General features: G+C 42.2%; 1 protein-coding gene across 1 annotated transcript in view; it reads right to left on the bottom strand.

Annotated features, from left to right (window-relative positions):
• DNAJC17 (DnaJ heat shock protein family (Hsp40) member C17) overlaps window positions 1-14,506 on the bottom strand; it is a 28,616-nt gene that overhangs the window by 9,834 nt on the left and 4,276 nt on the right. The window contains exons 2-10 of the mRNA XM_015415343.1: window positions 9,529-9,598; window positions 6,595-6,653; window positions 5,169-5,256; window positions 4,853-4,935; window positions 4,444-4,540; window positions 3,962-4,005; window positions 3,085-3,162; window positions 2,742-2,822; window positions 1,839-1,961 (exon numbers count right to left, since the gene is read on the bottom strand). Of these exons, the coding sequence (XP_015270829.1) occupies window positions 1,839-1,961; window positions 2,742-2,822; window positions 3,085-3,162; window positions 3,962-4,005; window positions 4,444-4,540; window positions 4,853-4,935; window positions 5,169-5,256; window positions 6,595-6,653; window positions 9,529-9,598 (723 nt within the window). The remainder of the gene's footprint in view (window positions 1-1,838; window positions 1,962-2,741; window positions 2,823-3,084; window positions 3,163-3,961; window positions 4,006-4,443; window positions 4,541-4,852; window positions 4,936-5,168; window positions 5,257-6,594; window positions 6,654-9,528; window positions 9,599-14,506) is intronic.

The raw sequence follows: 14,506 nt of genomic DNA, 5'->3' as shown, positions 1-14,506 counted from the left end.
GACGCACTACTGGCTGGTCATCTGTAGCTCTTTTGTTCTAAAAAGGGGGGCAGGGAGACGCTGGCAACTGATATGGGCCTGCTATTGATGGAACCCACTATTTTGTTTAAAAATTCTTCCTTAGCTCAAAACAGTCTGCAGTTTCTGCTTGATTCCACCCAGTTATACTACTGTTCTCTACTATGCTCCAGGTATAAATATCTATGGTTGTTCTGTGCCAACACCCACGTGTGTCTCGTGGGTGCTACCCAGATATGCCACAAACTTCCGCTCCCAGCCCCATAGCCAGAAATTTTTGGCTCGTGGGGCAGGGGCCAGGACGCTGGGGCAGGGGAGCGGAACTTAATTAGATTACCCAATGGTGTGTGGGTTGGGGGTAGCGAAGGAAAGAGGGAGAGAGAAGGCATTTCCACAGCACCCCCTGCCACTTCTGGTCAGTTTCACTCCCCTCAGATCACCTGTTAGAAGTGGGAGGGCAGGTTCCCTTTCCTTCCTCAGCCTCCCCACCACTGCAGGGGGCTGGGGAAAGAAAGAAGAGAGAGAGAAGGCATGCATTCTCTCTCTCTCCCCTTCCCTAGCCCCCCCCCCACGGTGAGGGGGAGGCTGGGGAAGGGAAGCTGCCCTCCCGCTTCTGTTCTGTTCCCTTCCCATCAGCCCTTAAACCTAACAGCTGATAGGCTGGGAGTAAAACTGACCAGAAGCAGCAAAGCAGCTTCCCTTTCCTTCCCCAGCTTCCCCCACTACTGCAGGGGAGAGGTGCACCAGGGGTGGGGTCTGGCATCCTCCCGGGGTGGGGAAGGGCTGCTCCGTGGTTGGGCTCTGCCACCAAATGCCTCACCGTGGCTACAGACCTGGCCCCAAGTGCACCTTTGATGGAACTGCAAAAGACCCTAACAATACGGGGGGGGGGGGGGGGGGGGGCAAAGAAGCAGCCTCTCAAGAATGCTTATTTGAAATTAAGCACAGAGAAACTTCCTGGCAAATCAAGGGAAGGAGAAAATAACAGCTGCCAGAACATCTACTTTAGTAAGGACACAACTGCTATTTTGTCACATACACACTGTTCGGAAAGGTTTCCAGGCCACGTGTAGAAAGGAGAAAAGACTGTGGCCATGAGTCCTCTATGGGTTTGGGTTTTATTTCTGAAAAGAACAACAGGGGTCATGCATAGATATGTGGAAGGCTGAGGGGAGAGGAGGAGAACCTTCCACAGTCCCACATATACAAGAACTATCGCTCTACAGATATAGTTCAGATCAATATTTTTAAATTCTGTTTTCCTAATTTCCACTTCCCCCACTACCCTCCCGGTTACATTTGTCTGGTCTGTTTCATCTGTGAACTCTTTACGTAACACCGACATTTCTGTTTCTTTCACGAATACTGTCAGCTGCCTAAGTCCTCAGAGTATGGCAGGCTACACATACAAAAGAACTGCCATGCATAGAAGAATTCTGCCACCATCTTCTTTCTCTGAAAATATGTTAACATACATCTCTTCCCAAGGCTTGTATTTCTTCAGATGTGCGTCAAGTGATCCAGCCATAATATGACAGACATTGCCAAAGTTCCCCTATACACATTTTAGTTAATAATAATTCAATTAGTGTCTTATTGAAGCATGTCTACACAAACTCTTACATCCAACCAGATTTGTATGTCTTAATTAGAACCATCACAAATTTAAAAAACAACACTTTTCAATGTCATTGAAAGTGAGCATCAACCAAGACAGAAATACAAAGACAGAGAACAGTAAAATTTTGCTACTGCCCATACTAGGTATAGTCAGAACAGATATATCAAAAATTTAAGTAGGATCTTGGCATTTCTCTTACCTGGGTTATTCGTGGCTGGATGGTGCCATCAGAAAACACTGTGCTGTTCTGTGGCTGGCCCTCTAGCCAGGAGATCTTTAGAGGATTGTTTATCAGGCCAACTTCATTCTTTACTGCCATCTCCTACCAAATAAACACAGTGTACCATTGCAACCTCTTTTCCTTTCACTGATCCGTGCACTCCAATCAAGCTCCAGGAAACATAAAAATAGCTAAAAGCCAAGAAATTAAATTGTCGAGCTAGGTGAAACACAAAAACTTTTTACTTCGAAACTTTTGCAGGATTCTCCTTTCCAACCCCTGCCTGAAAAGCTTGATCATGATGACTGGACATTCATACAACAGGAGGGACAAAGATGCACCACACAGAGTTCTTACATCGCACAGGAGGCTTCTGCCACATCAGCTAAAGCATCAACATTTGCTATGTATTCTACATGCTGAATCAACCAGGGAAGACGCATTCTGGCTACTAACACGATCTGCTACAGAACATGAACCATTAAATTTTACCCCATTATTCTTGCCATAAAAATTCACTGCCATGATCACAACAGCCTGAATCCTATGGTCCATTTCTGACAATGGAAAGACACTTCTACTGTGGTGGTGGGAGGGCGGATTTCTGTTGATTTCTCTTCTCACTGCAGACCCTCCTTCTGGCCCCATATTTTCCAGGAGGCTCCCCTTACCCCAGGGGGTTTAGAGGGCTGCAGTGGAAGGAGAAGGCAGCAAACTCCTGCTTTACAAGCTATGCTCCACTTGCATAATCATGTAGGATCCAAGCTGTTACATTCCACAGCCAGCAAGCTAACCTAGCCTCTTTCCTACATATCAGTGGATATCTCCTACATTACCCCAACCACTTTGGTGCACCAAGAAAACTTTAGACAAAATACTTACAGCTGCTTTCACTGTGGCAAACTCCACGATTGCACTCCCAGTCTTCTTGCTTGAGATCACTAAATTCAGAACCTCACCATACTGCCAGAAACACAAAGGAAGTGATCATAAGTTAAATCACTCTACCAGAAGCCATTTAGGAACCTTTCTACAAGAATATTAGCTATGGGAAGTCACAATTCCGAATGGTGCCCTTCCTTACTAACAACCAGGAATGAGAAGATTTATAACAACTGTGGTGGGGGGCATATAATGTTGTGCAGAAATTTACATCAAACTTATTTGCTTAATCTTACAGTTTATTAGGCAAAATCAAAAAAACTGAAACAATGTGGGACAATACCTTCTGTAAGATTTGCAGGAGAACTTCTTTTGAATAGCCTCCTTTTGTCTCATCTTCTTTCTTGCACTTCCATCGTAGCTGGGGGGGGAGGAGGAGAGTTTACATTATTAGTTTTGCCCAGTCCAATACACCAGATCTAGTATCCAGGAGAATCTTTAAATTGATTTGACACCTATGTTATTATATCAAAGGCTACATATTCAGATGTCACTATACAAAATGATTCACAAAGTTACCTTGATGAATTATTAGGGACTGGTCTATACTACTCTATAGAGGTTGCTGTAAGTTGAATCCTACTATGTAACCCTGCATCATTTAACATGTCATGTTAACACTTCTGCTTTGCTTCAGTTCTGTTTTTTAGATTTCTGGTTCGTTCTACAACCCAAATCCTATTTCATTATTTACTGAATATCCCAACCTGTTGATTGTATTGACTCTTTGTAATCTGCCTTGAGTGGCAGTGAGAAAGGCAGACTATAAATAATGTAAATAAAATAAATATGTCATTTTTTAAAACACCGTGAAGGGGGTATCTGTGTGCAGATAAACAGATACAAGCCTAGGAAAGAATTTACATTTCAGAACATCTGAAAATTACTACATACATCAAGTACAATCTGCAACCTGTCAGTATCCCAAGTCACTGACACTTAACTTCTAATTACCTTCATCCTAGTGCCTAGATTCTAGATTAAAGTGCAAGGAACACATTAAGGTGAGGTAAGTGATAACTCCAGTAAGCAGCGAGGATGCCAGAGGCAGTCCAGCTTTCTGTGAGGCTGGAGGCGATTCACGTGGCTTCTACTGATGAAAGATAAAGTTATAGTTGGCTCATCTCTCTTCATAGCTCAAGTTTTTTGGAATGTCTTACTTTGAGCTTGGGGGTTCCTTTGCCCTCCACTCCATCTTGTTTGCCTCAAAAAAGAAGAAAACAAAAGGAAAACTTCAGTGTCAACTATTCCAAGGATAAACCACAACCTCCATTTTACAAAATTAAAACATTCAAGTAATTCAATGTTCTGGATCTCCACACTTTGATTTAATTCCACTGAACATTAATTAATCCTCAATACCCACCTCTTCTGAAAGGGGATACAAAGATTCCCCGTGTGACATCAACTGCCTGATGTTACAGGGGGAATCAAGGGAACAGCCTGGAAAAACTTTCCTTTTTATTGAATAAGTTAGGGGAATAATTTTCTGACTCTGAAACTTCACAGTAAGAGACACAAGAAAGGCAGAGTGATTTTTCTGCAGGGAAATACTGTGTAAGTATTTGTGCTCCTTTGAGCATCAGATAAGGCCACATTCCAATCCCAGACAGATGGGACAGAGATTCCTTCCTGGCTTTACCTTGTAATCGCTGCTCTCTCTCAAGTCGAATTTGCTCCTGGATGAGTTTTTGCTGCTCCTCCAGTTGGCGGGATCCCTCCTCACGTAGCCGCAGGATCTGGGAAGAGAGGGAGAAGGCAAAAAGGGTGGCTATGTTGGCCAAAAAATGACTATCCTTTTTCAGTGAAGACTATTTATAGCAAATAAGGGAAATGGTTGTAAAAGGTAAGTGACTCAACATTCTCTTTCGTCAGCAGTTAAATCCCTCTATGCTGCCTCTTCACATAGCCTGAAGCTCACAGAGCCCCAGCGTCTTTTATTACATATATCTTATCATTGGCTTTCTGCTCACCGACTGGGCTGTATACATAAATGTTTCCATACCCATTTTTACCATAATATAATATTGTACTTGGCATGCCAGTTTTACCTCTTCTTCTAATGTTCTGGTTATTTGGATCTCCTCCTCTTTGCTAACTTGGGTCTGGGCTTGTCTTTCTCGGGCTTCGAGGTCTGGGAAAAAAATTGGACAAACTCAGCAAAACCAAAACAGTCTGAATCTTTGCTAATTACAGAGGGCATTTCACAGAACCTGCTGCATGTAACTCTTACCATCTTAATTTATGGGGAGAAGGAATTTTTATGGGATTTATGGAAATTTTATAAGATTTATAAATCTCAATTTGTGGGGGCAAAAGGAATACCAGCAATTTGGTCTTTATTCCTCACACACTCTCATTACATACCAAGCTTGACTTTTTTTCTCCTTTCATCAAGTCTTTCAGTCCTTTCTGCTGCCTGTTTCTTGGCTTTTCTTACTTTATCATATGCTGCCTGTTGAAGTAACAATAGGAACAAGTAATAATACATGAGAAATGGTAAAATTAAGCAAGGGAAGTCTGCTAGCTGGCATTCAAAACCTGCACATGTTTAACAGCAAGAGGACACCGGCTTGCTTTTTCCTACCCCCAAGAATCTCAGACTTAGTATCTGGGGTGGGGGAAGGAAATGTAGTACAAGGAGACATTAGGGCTGCATCCTAAACTCATTTACAGTGGAATATGTTCCACTGAAGTGAGACTTACTGTCAGGTAAGCTTTTTTTCTGCCGGGGGGGGGATGCATTGTTTATTAGATAAGAAGCATAGCAATACTTTAGCAATACTTTGTATACTGAAAAATGAGGCGCATGATAAAAATGGTTTGACATACTTCACATTGGGGTCAATTGTGGATCAACCATAGGCAGCATGAGGGACTGATCTGAGAGATGGGGAATAACTAAGGTATCAACTAAATTACATTACTAAAATAAATTGATTGAACAGTTAACAACAGTTGTGTGGTTTTAATCGAGTATGACTTATGACTCAGATCCAAAGACTGGATGTACACATGCTCATAAGAGCTCTGGCTGATCCTTTTCCAGCAGCCATTCCCACTATAGAAGAGACTAGTTACTGAAAAATGTTCAATCTCCTTTGGGTTTCCAAGTGGAAAGAGTTTTTTGTGTTGTTTTTTTTCCAGTGAAGGATAATTTTTTTGAAGTCAAAGAAGTTTTACCTAAGGAAAACAATGAATGAAACACAAAACCAACAAGATCCAAAAACACAGAAATCTGTTTGATAACAAATCTTTCTGGTGCCAATTATTATTCCCTGTATCATCATTCTGCTGTTTGGTAATGATGCCTCTTAAATCTTTATCTATTCTTTTATAAAATCAGCTTCTGAAACTGTGAATGGTCTAGCATGCCCCTTTGATGACAAAGATCCCTCATCTGCGAGCACTCCCTGACCTGCGAGCACAGGTACGCAAATGGATTTTCTCTTGTTATAGCAAATAGGGAGGACCTGTAACTTCCTATATGGAAGTAATCAAATATTATAGGGGTGTGCTTTTTCACTGCGTGTCCAATACAATGGCTCTTGAAAGCGGTTCTTAAAAACCCGCTCTGACTGAAATATTGCCGGTAGCACAGCTCTCCTGCTACATGAGTGAGACACAGCCCCTCCCTATTCAGAACAGACTCTGATTCCAACAGAAAGAGAACATTTCAGTTGGCAACAACCTGTGAAACCGTTCTGGTCCACAACTTAGGAGCTGGAAGAAGGGCCTTATGTGCAATAGCAAAACCAGAAAATTCTTACTGTTGTGAAACAGAACAACTCACCCTTGCTGCTGCATCTGTTAGAACTGCCAACGCTTGAGACAACTGATGAAAGAGCTCGGCTGGGAAACAGAAAATGAAGTCGTTAAACACTACTGTGTAGGAAAGCTCATCTAATACCAGATTATGCAAATGAAACAGGAAACTCTGTTTGCTACTGGATTCTCCCTTTGGAAAAAGAATTTCATATAACTACTTTCTATGATGTCTTCCAGACAGCCTTATTGCTGCATTTTGGATGCCTTTGTTAATCAGAACATTTTAGAGCTTTCTCACAGCTGTTGTTTATCCCTTGCTGAGCCAGTTTTCTCCTGTGCCTTCCCCAGTGTTTCTGAAACCTCCTTTGTGTCAATGTTTTCCTCAGATACACATCAACAGTGGGTTTTTAGCTCTCTGAAAAGTCTACTGTTTCAACTGACTCAGCCCACCCTCTCCTGTCCAGGAGCAGTTACATCACTACCCCTCTGGAATGACTCCAGAAGAAGAGAAAGAAAGAGGTCCATCAGTGGCTATTAGCCACAAGGTATAGATAGGAACTCTCATTCTGGGGCAAGTGATGCACTGTATTCTTGGTGCTTGCAAGGGGGGGGGGAACACAGTGGGAGGGCTTCTAGTGTCCTGGCCCCACTGATGGACCTCTTGATGGCACCTGGTATTTTTGGCCACTGTGTGACAGGGTGTTGGACTGGATGGGCCATTAGTTGGCTTCTCTTATGTTCTTATGTTTTTAAGAAGTTGTTGAGCCAGTGAGGCAAACTGCCCCCCCATTATATGTCATTCCTAACCTCTAATCCAAAGGAAAGGTGGTATTTTTTTGACGTGCTGGGAAGACACAGCCCAGATACATAATATGGAAATTATATATTGAAAAAGTAAATCCATCAAAGTGCAACCTTTACAGAATACAATTAGGCAGTGGCAGGCATTGGGGGGGGGGGGGGATGAGGTTGTCACAACATAACAGCACCTGAATTGGAAACTGGCACCTCTGATGAGTGGGGATCAAGACATGCAGGCAAGCCAGGTTGCAGCCTTGGGAAGAAGGGGGTTTAAAGGTGGGGATGGAAATCAGCAAATATGGTTTGTCAGAGATTCTGGAAAAGGAAGCCCAACTGATAGAAATTCATTTGCATCTGTGAAGGATTTGAAAGAGGTCCGTTCTCCTTCCTCCAGACACGCAGAGCAACTTTGAGTCCTCCTTCCCAGGGCTCTGCGCCCAACCCTGTTCTTGGTCTCTTTTTCTTTCTTTCTCCCTCTCTTTGAGCACTGGCATCAGCCAAACTCATCATTACCCACAAAGTGAATGGAGAAGAATTCTGTACCTGCACACGAGTTATTTTTTTAAAATTGCATTCTAGTGAAATAGCACTACAGTGCACATATGCCTGCATATACACACAAATGCTCTGAGTCAAGGAAATGTGTATAGGAAAACAGCAAACACACACAGGGAAAGGGTGGAAGAAAACCTGTGTGGGTCCCCCATTTACAAGGAGCTACGTTGGGAGCTGGTTTGGCACCAAGGAAACCACAGACCAGTGTTACAGCCTGGAACATGTCTATAACATTGAAAGTCAATGTATCATCTGCTATAAGGAAAAGAATCAAACCACATAAAGGTGTATGCTACAACTTAAATATGCCTTAAAAGTGCAGTGCTTGAACCTTATTGCAACAAAAACTCTTAAAAGTAAACATAAGAACATAAGAAGAACCCTGATGTTTCAGACCAATGGTCCACCTCACACAGTGGCCAACCAGTTCCTCTGGAGAGCCAACAACAGGGCACAGAGGCCAAGGCCTTCCCCTGATGTTGCCTCCTGGCTATGGGATTCAGAGGTTTAGTGCCTCTGAATGCGGAGGTTCCCCTCAGTCACCATGGCTAGTAGCCATTGATAGACTTATCATCCACAAATCTATCTAATCCCCTTTAAAAGCTGTTTATTCCTGTGGCCATCACTACATCCTCTGGCAGTGAATTCCACATTTTAATCACTCCCTGTGTAAAGTAGTATTTCCTTTTCTCTGTCCTGCACCTACTGCCCATCAGCTTTACTAGATGCCCTTGAGTTCTAATATTTTGGGAGAGGGAGAAAAAATTATCTTTGTCAACATAAACCTCTATTATGTCCCCCCCCCCTTTGTTTTCTAAACTGAAAATTCCCAGACTCTTCAGCCTTTCCTCACAGGGAAGGTGCTCCAACCTCCTAATCATCTTGGTTGCCCTCCTCTGTACTTTTTCCAGCTCTGCCATGTCCTTCTGGAGATATGGTGACCAGAACTGTACACAGTATCCCAAATGAGGCCATACCATAGATCTATACAGGGGCATTACAACATTGACAGTTTTATTCTCAGTCCCTTTCCTAATAATCCCTAACACAGAGTTTGCCTTTTTCACCACTGCAGCACACTGGGTTGACACTTTCACTGAGCTATCCACTACAACCCCTCTCAACAAGCAGCTATTCCTTGAATAATTTATTTCACTATGTACAGATAAATCAATCATGGAGCAGATTGGCAACACACCCTTAGGTACTTTCTCAACTTCCTTGCAAAATGTTGTGAGTTTGCAATGAATTCTGGACTCTTGCACTCTTAAGGAAATTTGCTTATGCTAAAATAGTATACCAGTGCTCTCTTCCTTCACTTTTAGCCCTCCTCAAAATACAAATGACTTCTAGATCATAAATCAGAAATGGAAGCAAATTAAGGAGCTCTCTTGAGACCAGTTTATCTCACAAATAACCTCATGGAAATTGCCAAATGGGTTTCTGAAATGCGCTCTACAATGTATGTGTTTTCCTTTCTAATGCAGCTACCTATGAATAAATCCACAGAAACTGCTATGCTGTTCTAGATAAACCTATATACTCCTAGTGGCCCCACATGAGAAAAACAGGAAATGATATACAGTTTGTGGACTGCTCATACCTGCTTTGGGATTATCTGGATTTTTATCTGGGTGGCAAGTCAATGCCTTCTGTCTGTAGGCTTTCTTAATCTGTAGAAGACAGAACTGAGATTTAACAAAGTGAACAGCAGACTGAGGCAGCATTCAAAATAATGTACACGAGGAAATGTCAACAAAGGGATCAGAAAAGGTTTGAAAAACTTGTAAAATTGGCAACACAAATGGGAATATATGGCTAATACATCAGCATCTTCTAATCTATAACAGCAGCATTACAGTTTTGCCACAGCCAACTGCAATGAAGTTGGAACCAAAACACTTCTTAGATTTAAACATCTGAGGCCAAACAGAAATATTTAAGAAAAAAAAGTCTTCACTCCCAGATACAGGCAGCTATAGGAACCAGTCTTGGCAAAATACAGGTGGGCATGTTGTGACTGAGGGCATTTCACATGACATAAGTAAACAGGAAGGGTATGGAGAACGAACTGTGTCCCTAAACACTCAGTGAACAGATGCTAGGTGAGCTGGAGCTGGTCAGGGCTCTCTAGTGCATTTCCCCAACTGTTTTATTAAGAGAGACAACATTTGTAGCGGTTAATTGAACTAGGAACTGGGAAACCCAGATCTGAATCCCCACTCTGCCATGGAACTTTGGTGCATGACTTGGGCCCATCACATACTCTCAAACTGTTGTGATTGTGAGGATAAAACAGAGAAGGGGAGAATGTTGTAAGCCACTGTGGGTCCCCCCTGCAGAGGAAGGCTGGGTAAAAATGAAATAAGCAGACAAAACTGGCCTGCTTTTCATGCTGTAGAAGATTGCAGCAGGACACACTAGTGCACCCAGGCATGATGCAGCATCACATCCTTGACTGCTCAAAACATAGTAATTTAGGGAGATGACATTTTACTTGGCAAAGTTAACACTTTGGCAGCTACTGTATAATACCCACAAACCAAAGAGGAACAGGAATTGAAAGGCATTAAAATGTAGTCAGACCCTGCACAATTTCATGTAGGTTTGGAACATGAATGATAGTTCTTCATCAGGGATTTCTGCTAATTTCATGTTTGGAAAGACCAAGAGTCCTTCTAATCTAGCATCCAGTTTCCAAAAGTGGCTAGTCAGATGTCCCTAATCAAGGCATGAAGTCAAAAGTCCTTCCCCACTATATGTCCCCAGCTTCTGGTAGAGTTATTTTGACCCTGACCAGAGTACCCTTTTAGTAAGTTATCCAGGAGGACAGTCAGTTAATTTATCTAATTTTTCTTTAAAGTTACCGAGTTGCATTGGCCAGCAGTACCAGTACTGAATATTTTGCCTGAAATATTACTTTATTTTGTCTATTATGAATGTACCCAGGGCCGGCTCGCTCACTAGGCGAACTAGACTTTCGCCTAGAGCGTGAGGCCATCACGGGGGCACCAGGCGGGGAAGCCAGGCACACAGCAAAGCCTCTTCCCCAGGCCAGAGTTGCTCAGCAACCCGGTGCCGCCGCAGCCGCCCCATGCATCGCCACCCTCCTCCAGCGTCGCCGCCGGCGCAGCTTGAGGAGGAGAAAGAAGAGGTGCCCCTTAGGAGGCCAGGGGCGGGAGGCGCAGCCCCACTATGCTTTTGGCGCCTTCCTGCCGTTTCTTTCTCAGCTGCTGCTGCTGCTGCCTGGCCCAGCTCGAGCTCCCGCGGCCTCTAGCTCCATTTCCACGCTGCCTCTCAGGCAGCTCCCCTGCCCTGCACAAACTACCGCTGGGTAGCGAGAGAGGTGGGAAGGGAAGGAGGGATGAGTTTGCCTGAGTTTAACAATATCAGAGAGGGGGAAAAATCTACCAATTCTCTTCAAACCATATATAGTTTAACAAGTGTCAATACACATCTTTACCATACATAAATTTACAAGTATCCATGATTATTTGGGTTTTCCTTTCCTTCTCTGCCAGCTTTAAGAAATCCATTTTGGTTGCATGACAGATTTCTCTAAAAGCACCACATCATTGGATATTTTATTCTCAAACAGATTCCCAACTCTGAGTTTGCCTTTTTCATTGCCAAAGCACACTGACATGACATTTTAAGTTACCACACCCCCAAGAAATCGCAGCCATTTCTGATTGCATCAGCGTCTACGCAATGACAGGATGTTTTGCCACAATGTGCATTACTACTGTGGATCATTCATAAATAGGCTAAATATAATTGATTCCATGAAAGATCCTTCAGGGAATCCACAACTTAGTTTCTCTATTGTACAGACTGTCCATTCACCCTCTACTGCTCTGTGGTGGGGGTGGAAAGTGCCATCAAGTTGCAGCTTTGTGGAGACCCCACAGAGTTTTCAAAGCAAGAGATATTCAGAGGTGGTTTGCCATTGCCTCCCTCTGCGTAGCGACCATGGTCTTCCTTGGTGGTCTCCCATCCAAATACTAACTAGGGGCAACCCTGCTCCATTTCTGAGATCGCGCTAGCCATCCAAGTCAGGGTTCTACCGCTCTACTTGTCCTCTTGCCCTATCAATGTAAACCTTTGGAGAGAGACTTGTCAAAAGCTTTCTAGAAGTCCAAGTATATTATGCCTATTGGACCTCCTCTAGTTATACGCTTGTTGAAAATGCCAAATTTAACTAAATGCCACATCGGGAAATCAGGAAAGACACGCTCCCTTTATCTGAATCACTCTGTATTTCATTTTATCATATATTATGGGGACAAAGCTCACCTGCTTCAGCCACCTGAATGTTCTAATAAACTGGATTCCACTTCCTGAAGGAATTCTGGAATTATGCTACTGTTATCCTTTCTGTCCTCAAAGATTTTGAACCACATTGGGTGATGTTCCTCCCTTTTCTACCCCATAGAAGTCCATGCAGCCAAGTCCAGGGAATCTGGAATGCAGATACTGCAGTGGTTCACCTATCACCAGTGCTTTTTTCCCAGCTGGACAATTGTAGGCATCAGCTCAGATCATTTTAGGGGCAGAAAAAATCATGCCAGCACCAAGCAAAACATTTACAATTAGATCCTAATTCAATAGACCCCAGAAGTTTTAATTTTGTCTAGCTTTAGAGAACCATTTCCATATCAGCTTGTCTGCTGATGAGCCTCTGCATGTTTCAGAGAAGAATTCTGAGAAATGTTCAAGGTACCTGACTCCGGCTGTCCACTCATAATGGTCCTCTAGTTGAGGAATGCCAGAATGCCCTGATGCACGGCTCAGAAACCACTGTGCCACCCTGCTACAGATGTACAATCTTTCCTCTGAAACTCTTGCTGGTCTCTAAGGTGCTACTGGATTCAAATCTAACTGTACTACTGCAGACCAGCATGGTTACCCTCCAAAACTATTCCCTTTTCATGCTGATGGACCCAACGACTTCACGTTCCTTCCAGATCTACAAGGCAACGAGTCTATATCAAAGGACTAAAAATTATATATTTAAGAGATCTGTATATCTAAAATACTTTAAGAAAAATAATAAACATGAAGTCATGAGTTCATTTTCTGTTGTATATAAGAAAACAAAGATTTATTCTGAGATGGGAAGTTAAATATTTTGCTAATACGTTGGCTGGAAACACGTGGCATTTGCACACCATCTAGTGGGCAAAAGGGAATAGCAAACACTTAATTTGCAAACCTATTTAAGTCAGTGCTTTTAGCAAGTACAGTACCGTCTAGAGCTATTTGATTAAAGTGTTTCATGTACATGTTTCAATAGTCCTTACAACACGCTTTCAAACACACATTTGCCTCATTATTGTGACAAGTAAAAGTTTCCTCATCCTAACAAAGCAGGGAATCTCTACAAAAGAGTTCCTTATTACAGTCCGAAAAAAGCTACTATCCTACCATTATTTTTACTTAAAAGGCAATCTTACAACAATAACCACCCACACAAAGTAGGGCAGCAATTAGCTCCATATCACAGGAAGAGCTCAGAACATGAGAATTTATCTTTGATGGGAAGAATTTCAGTGGTCAAAATGAACGTACTACCATGGTTGATGTTTTTATTTCAAACTATCCCAATAATGGATAAGATAGAGATTTTGAACAAATGGCAAAAAGAGATCTCAAAATTTGTTTGGGCAGGCAGAAAACCTAGAATTAAAATGAAAATTTTGTGTGATGCTAAAGAGAGAGGAGGTTTGCAGCTACCAAACCTGCGATTATACTATGAAGCAGTTTGCCTTACATGGCTGGAGCAGTGGGTGAGACTAGACAACAAAAAACTGCTAGTATTGGAAGGACACGATTGCAGATTTGGATGGCATGCATACCTATGGTATGAAAAGACTAAAATGGACAGTTTTTTAAGCATTATCTTGTGAGAAAGGCGTTGTTTGCAACGTGGATGAGATACAAAAGATTTTTTTACGAAGCAAGACCACTTTGGATTGTACCAGCGGAAGTATTGACACCATATTCTAGACAAAAAGGTGAAGAATGGTTGCCTTATAGAGACTTAATAAAAAAAGAGGGAACAGAATGGGTAATGAAAAAACAAGATGAGATACATTACAGATATGTCTGGTTGAGCTACTTGCAGATTTATGACGTATTCAAAGCAGACAAGAGAAAGTATGGCCTCAGAGAGGAGAAAAATGAAATTGAAACTGTATGGGAAAGTGGAGGGAAAAAAATGATTTCATGTGTTTATAAAATTTTGTTAAAATGGTATACAGAGGATGAAACGGTAAAAGAACAAATGCTTAAATGGGCCATTAATATGAATAAGGAGATAACAATTGATTCATGGGAATATCTGTGGAAAAACTCTATTAAAATATCGACATGTACTAATGTTAGAGAGAATTGTTATAAAATGATGTACAGGTGGTACATGACACCCAAAAAGATAGCAAATATGAATCAAAATATGTCAAGTAAATGTTGGAAATGTAAAAAACATGAAGGGTCATTTTATCATATGTGGTGGACTTGTGAAAAAGCTATGGACTTTAGGACTAAAGTACATAGCGAAATGCAAAAATTTTTGAAAT

Source organism: Gekko japonicus, unplaced genomic scaffold, assembly GCF_001447785.1.
Source record: "Gekko japonicus isolate JY-2015 unplaced genomic scaffold, Gekko_japonicus_V1.1 scaffold631, whole genome shotgun sequence".
Taxonomy (NCBI): Eukaryota; Metazoa; Chordata; class Lepidosauria; order Squamata; family Gekkonidae; genus Gekko; species Gekko japonicus.
The sequence above is the reverse complement of the archived record's forward strand: the minus strand, read 5'-3'. Positions and strand labels throughout refer to the sequence as shown.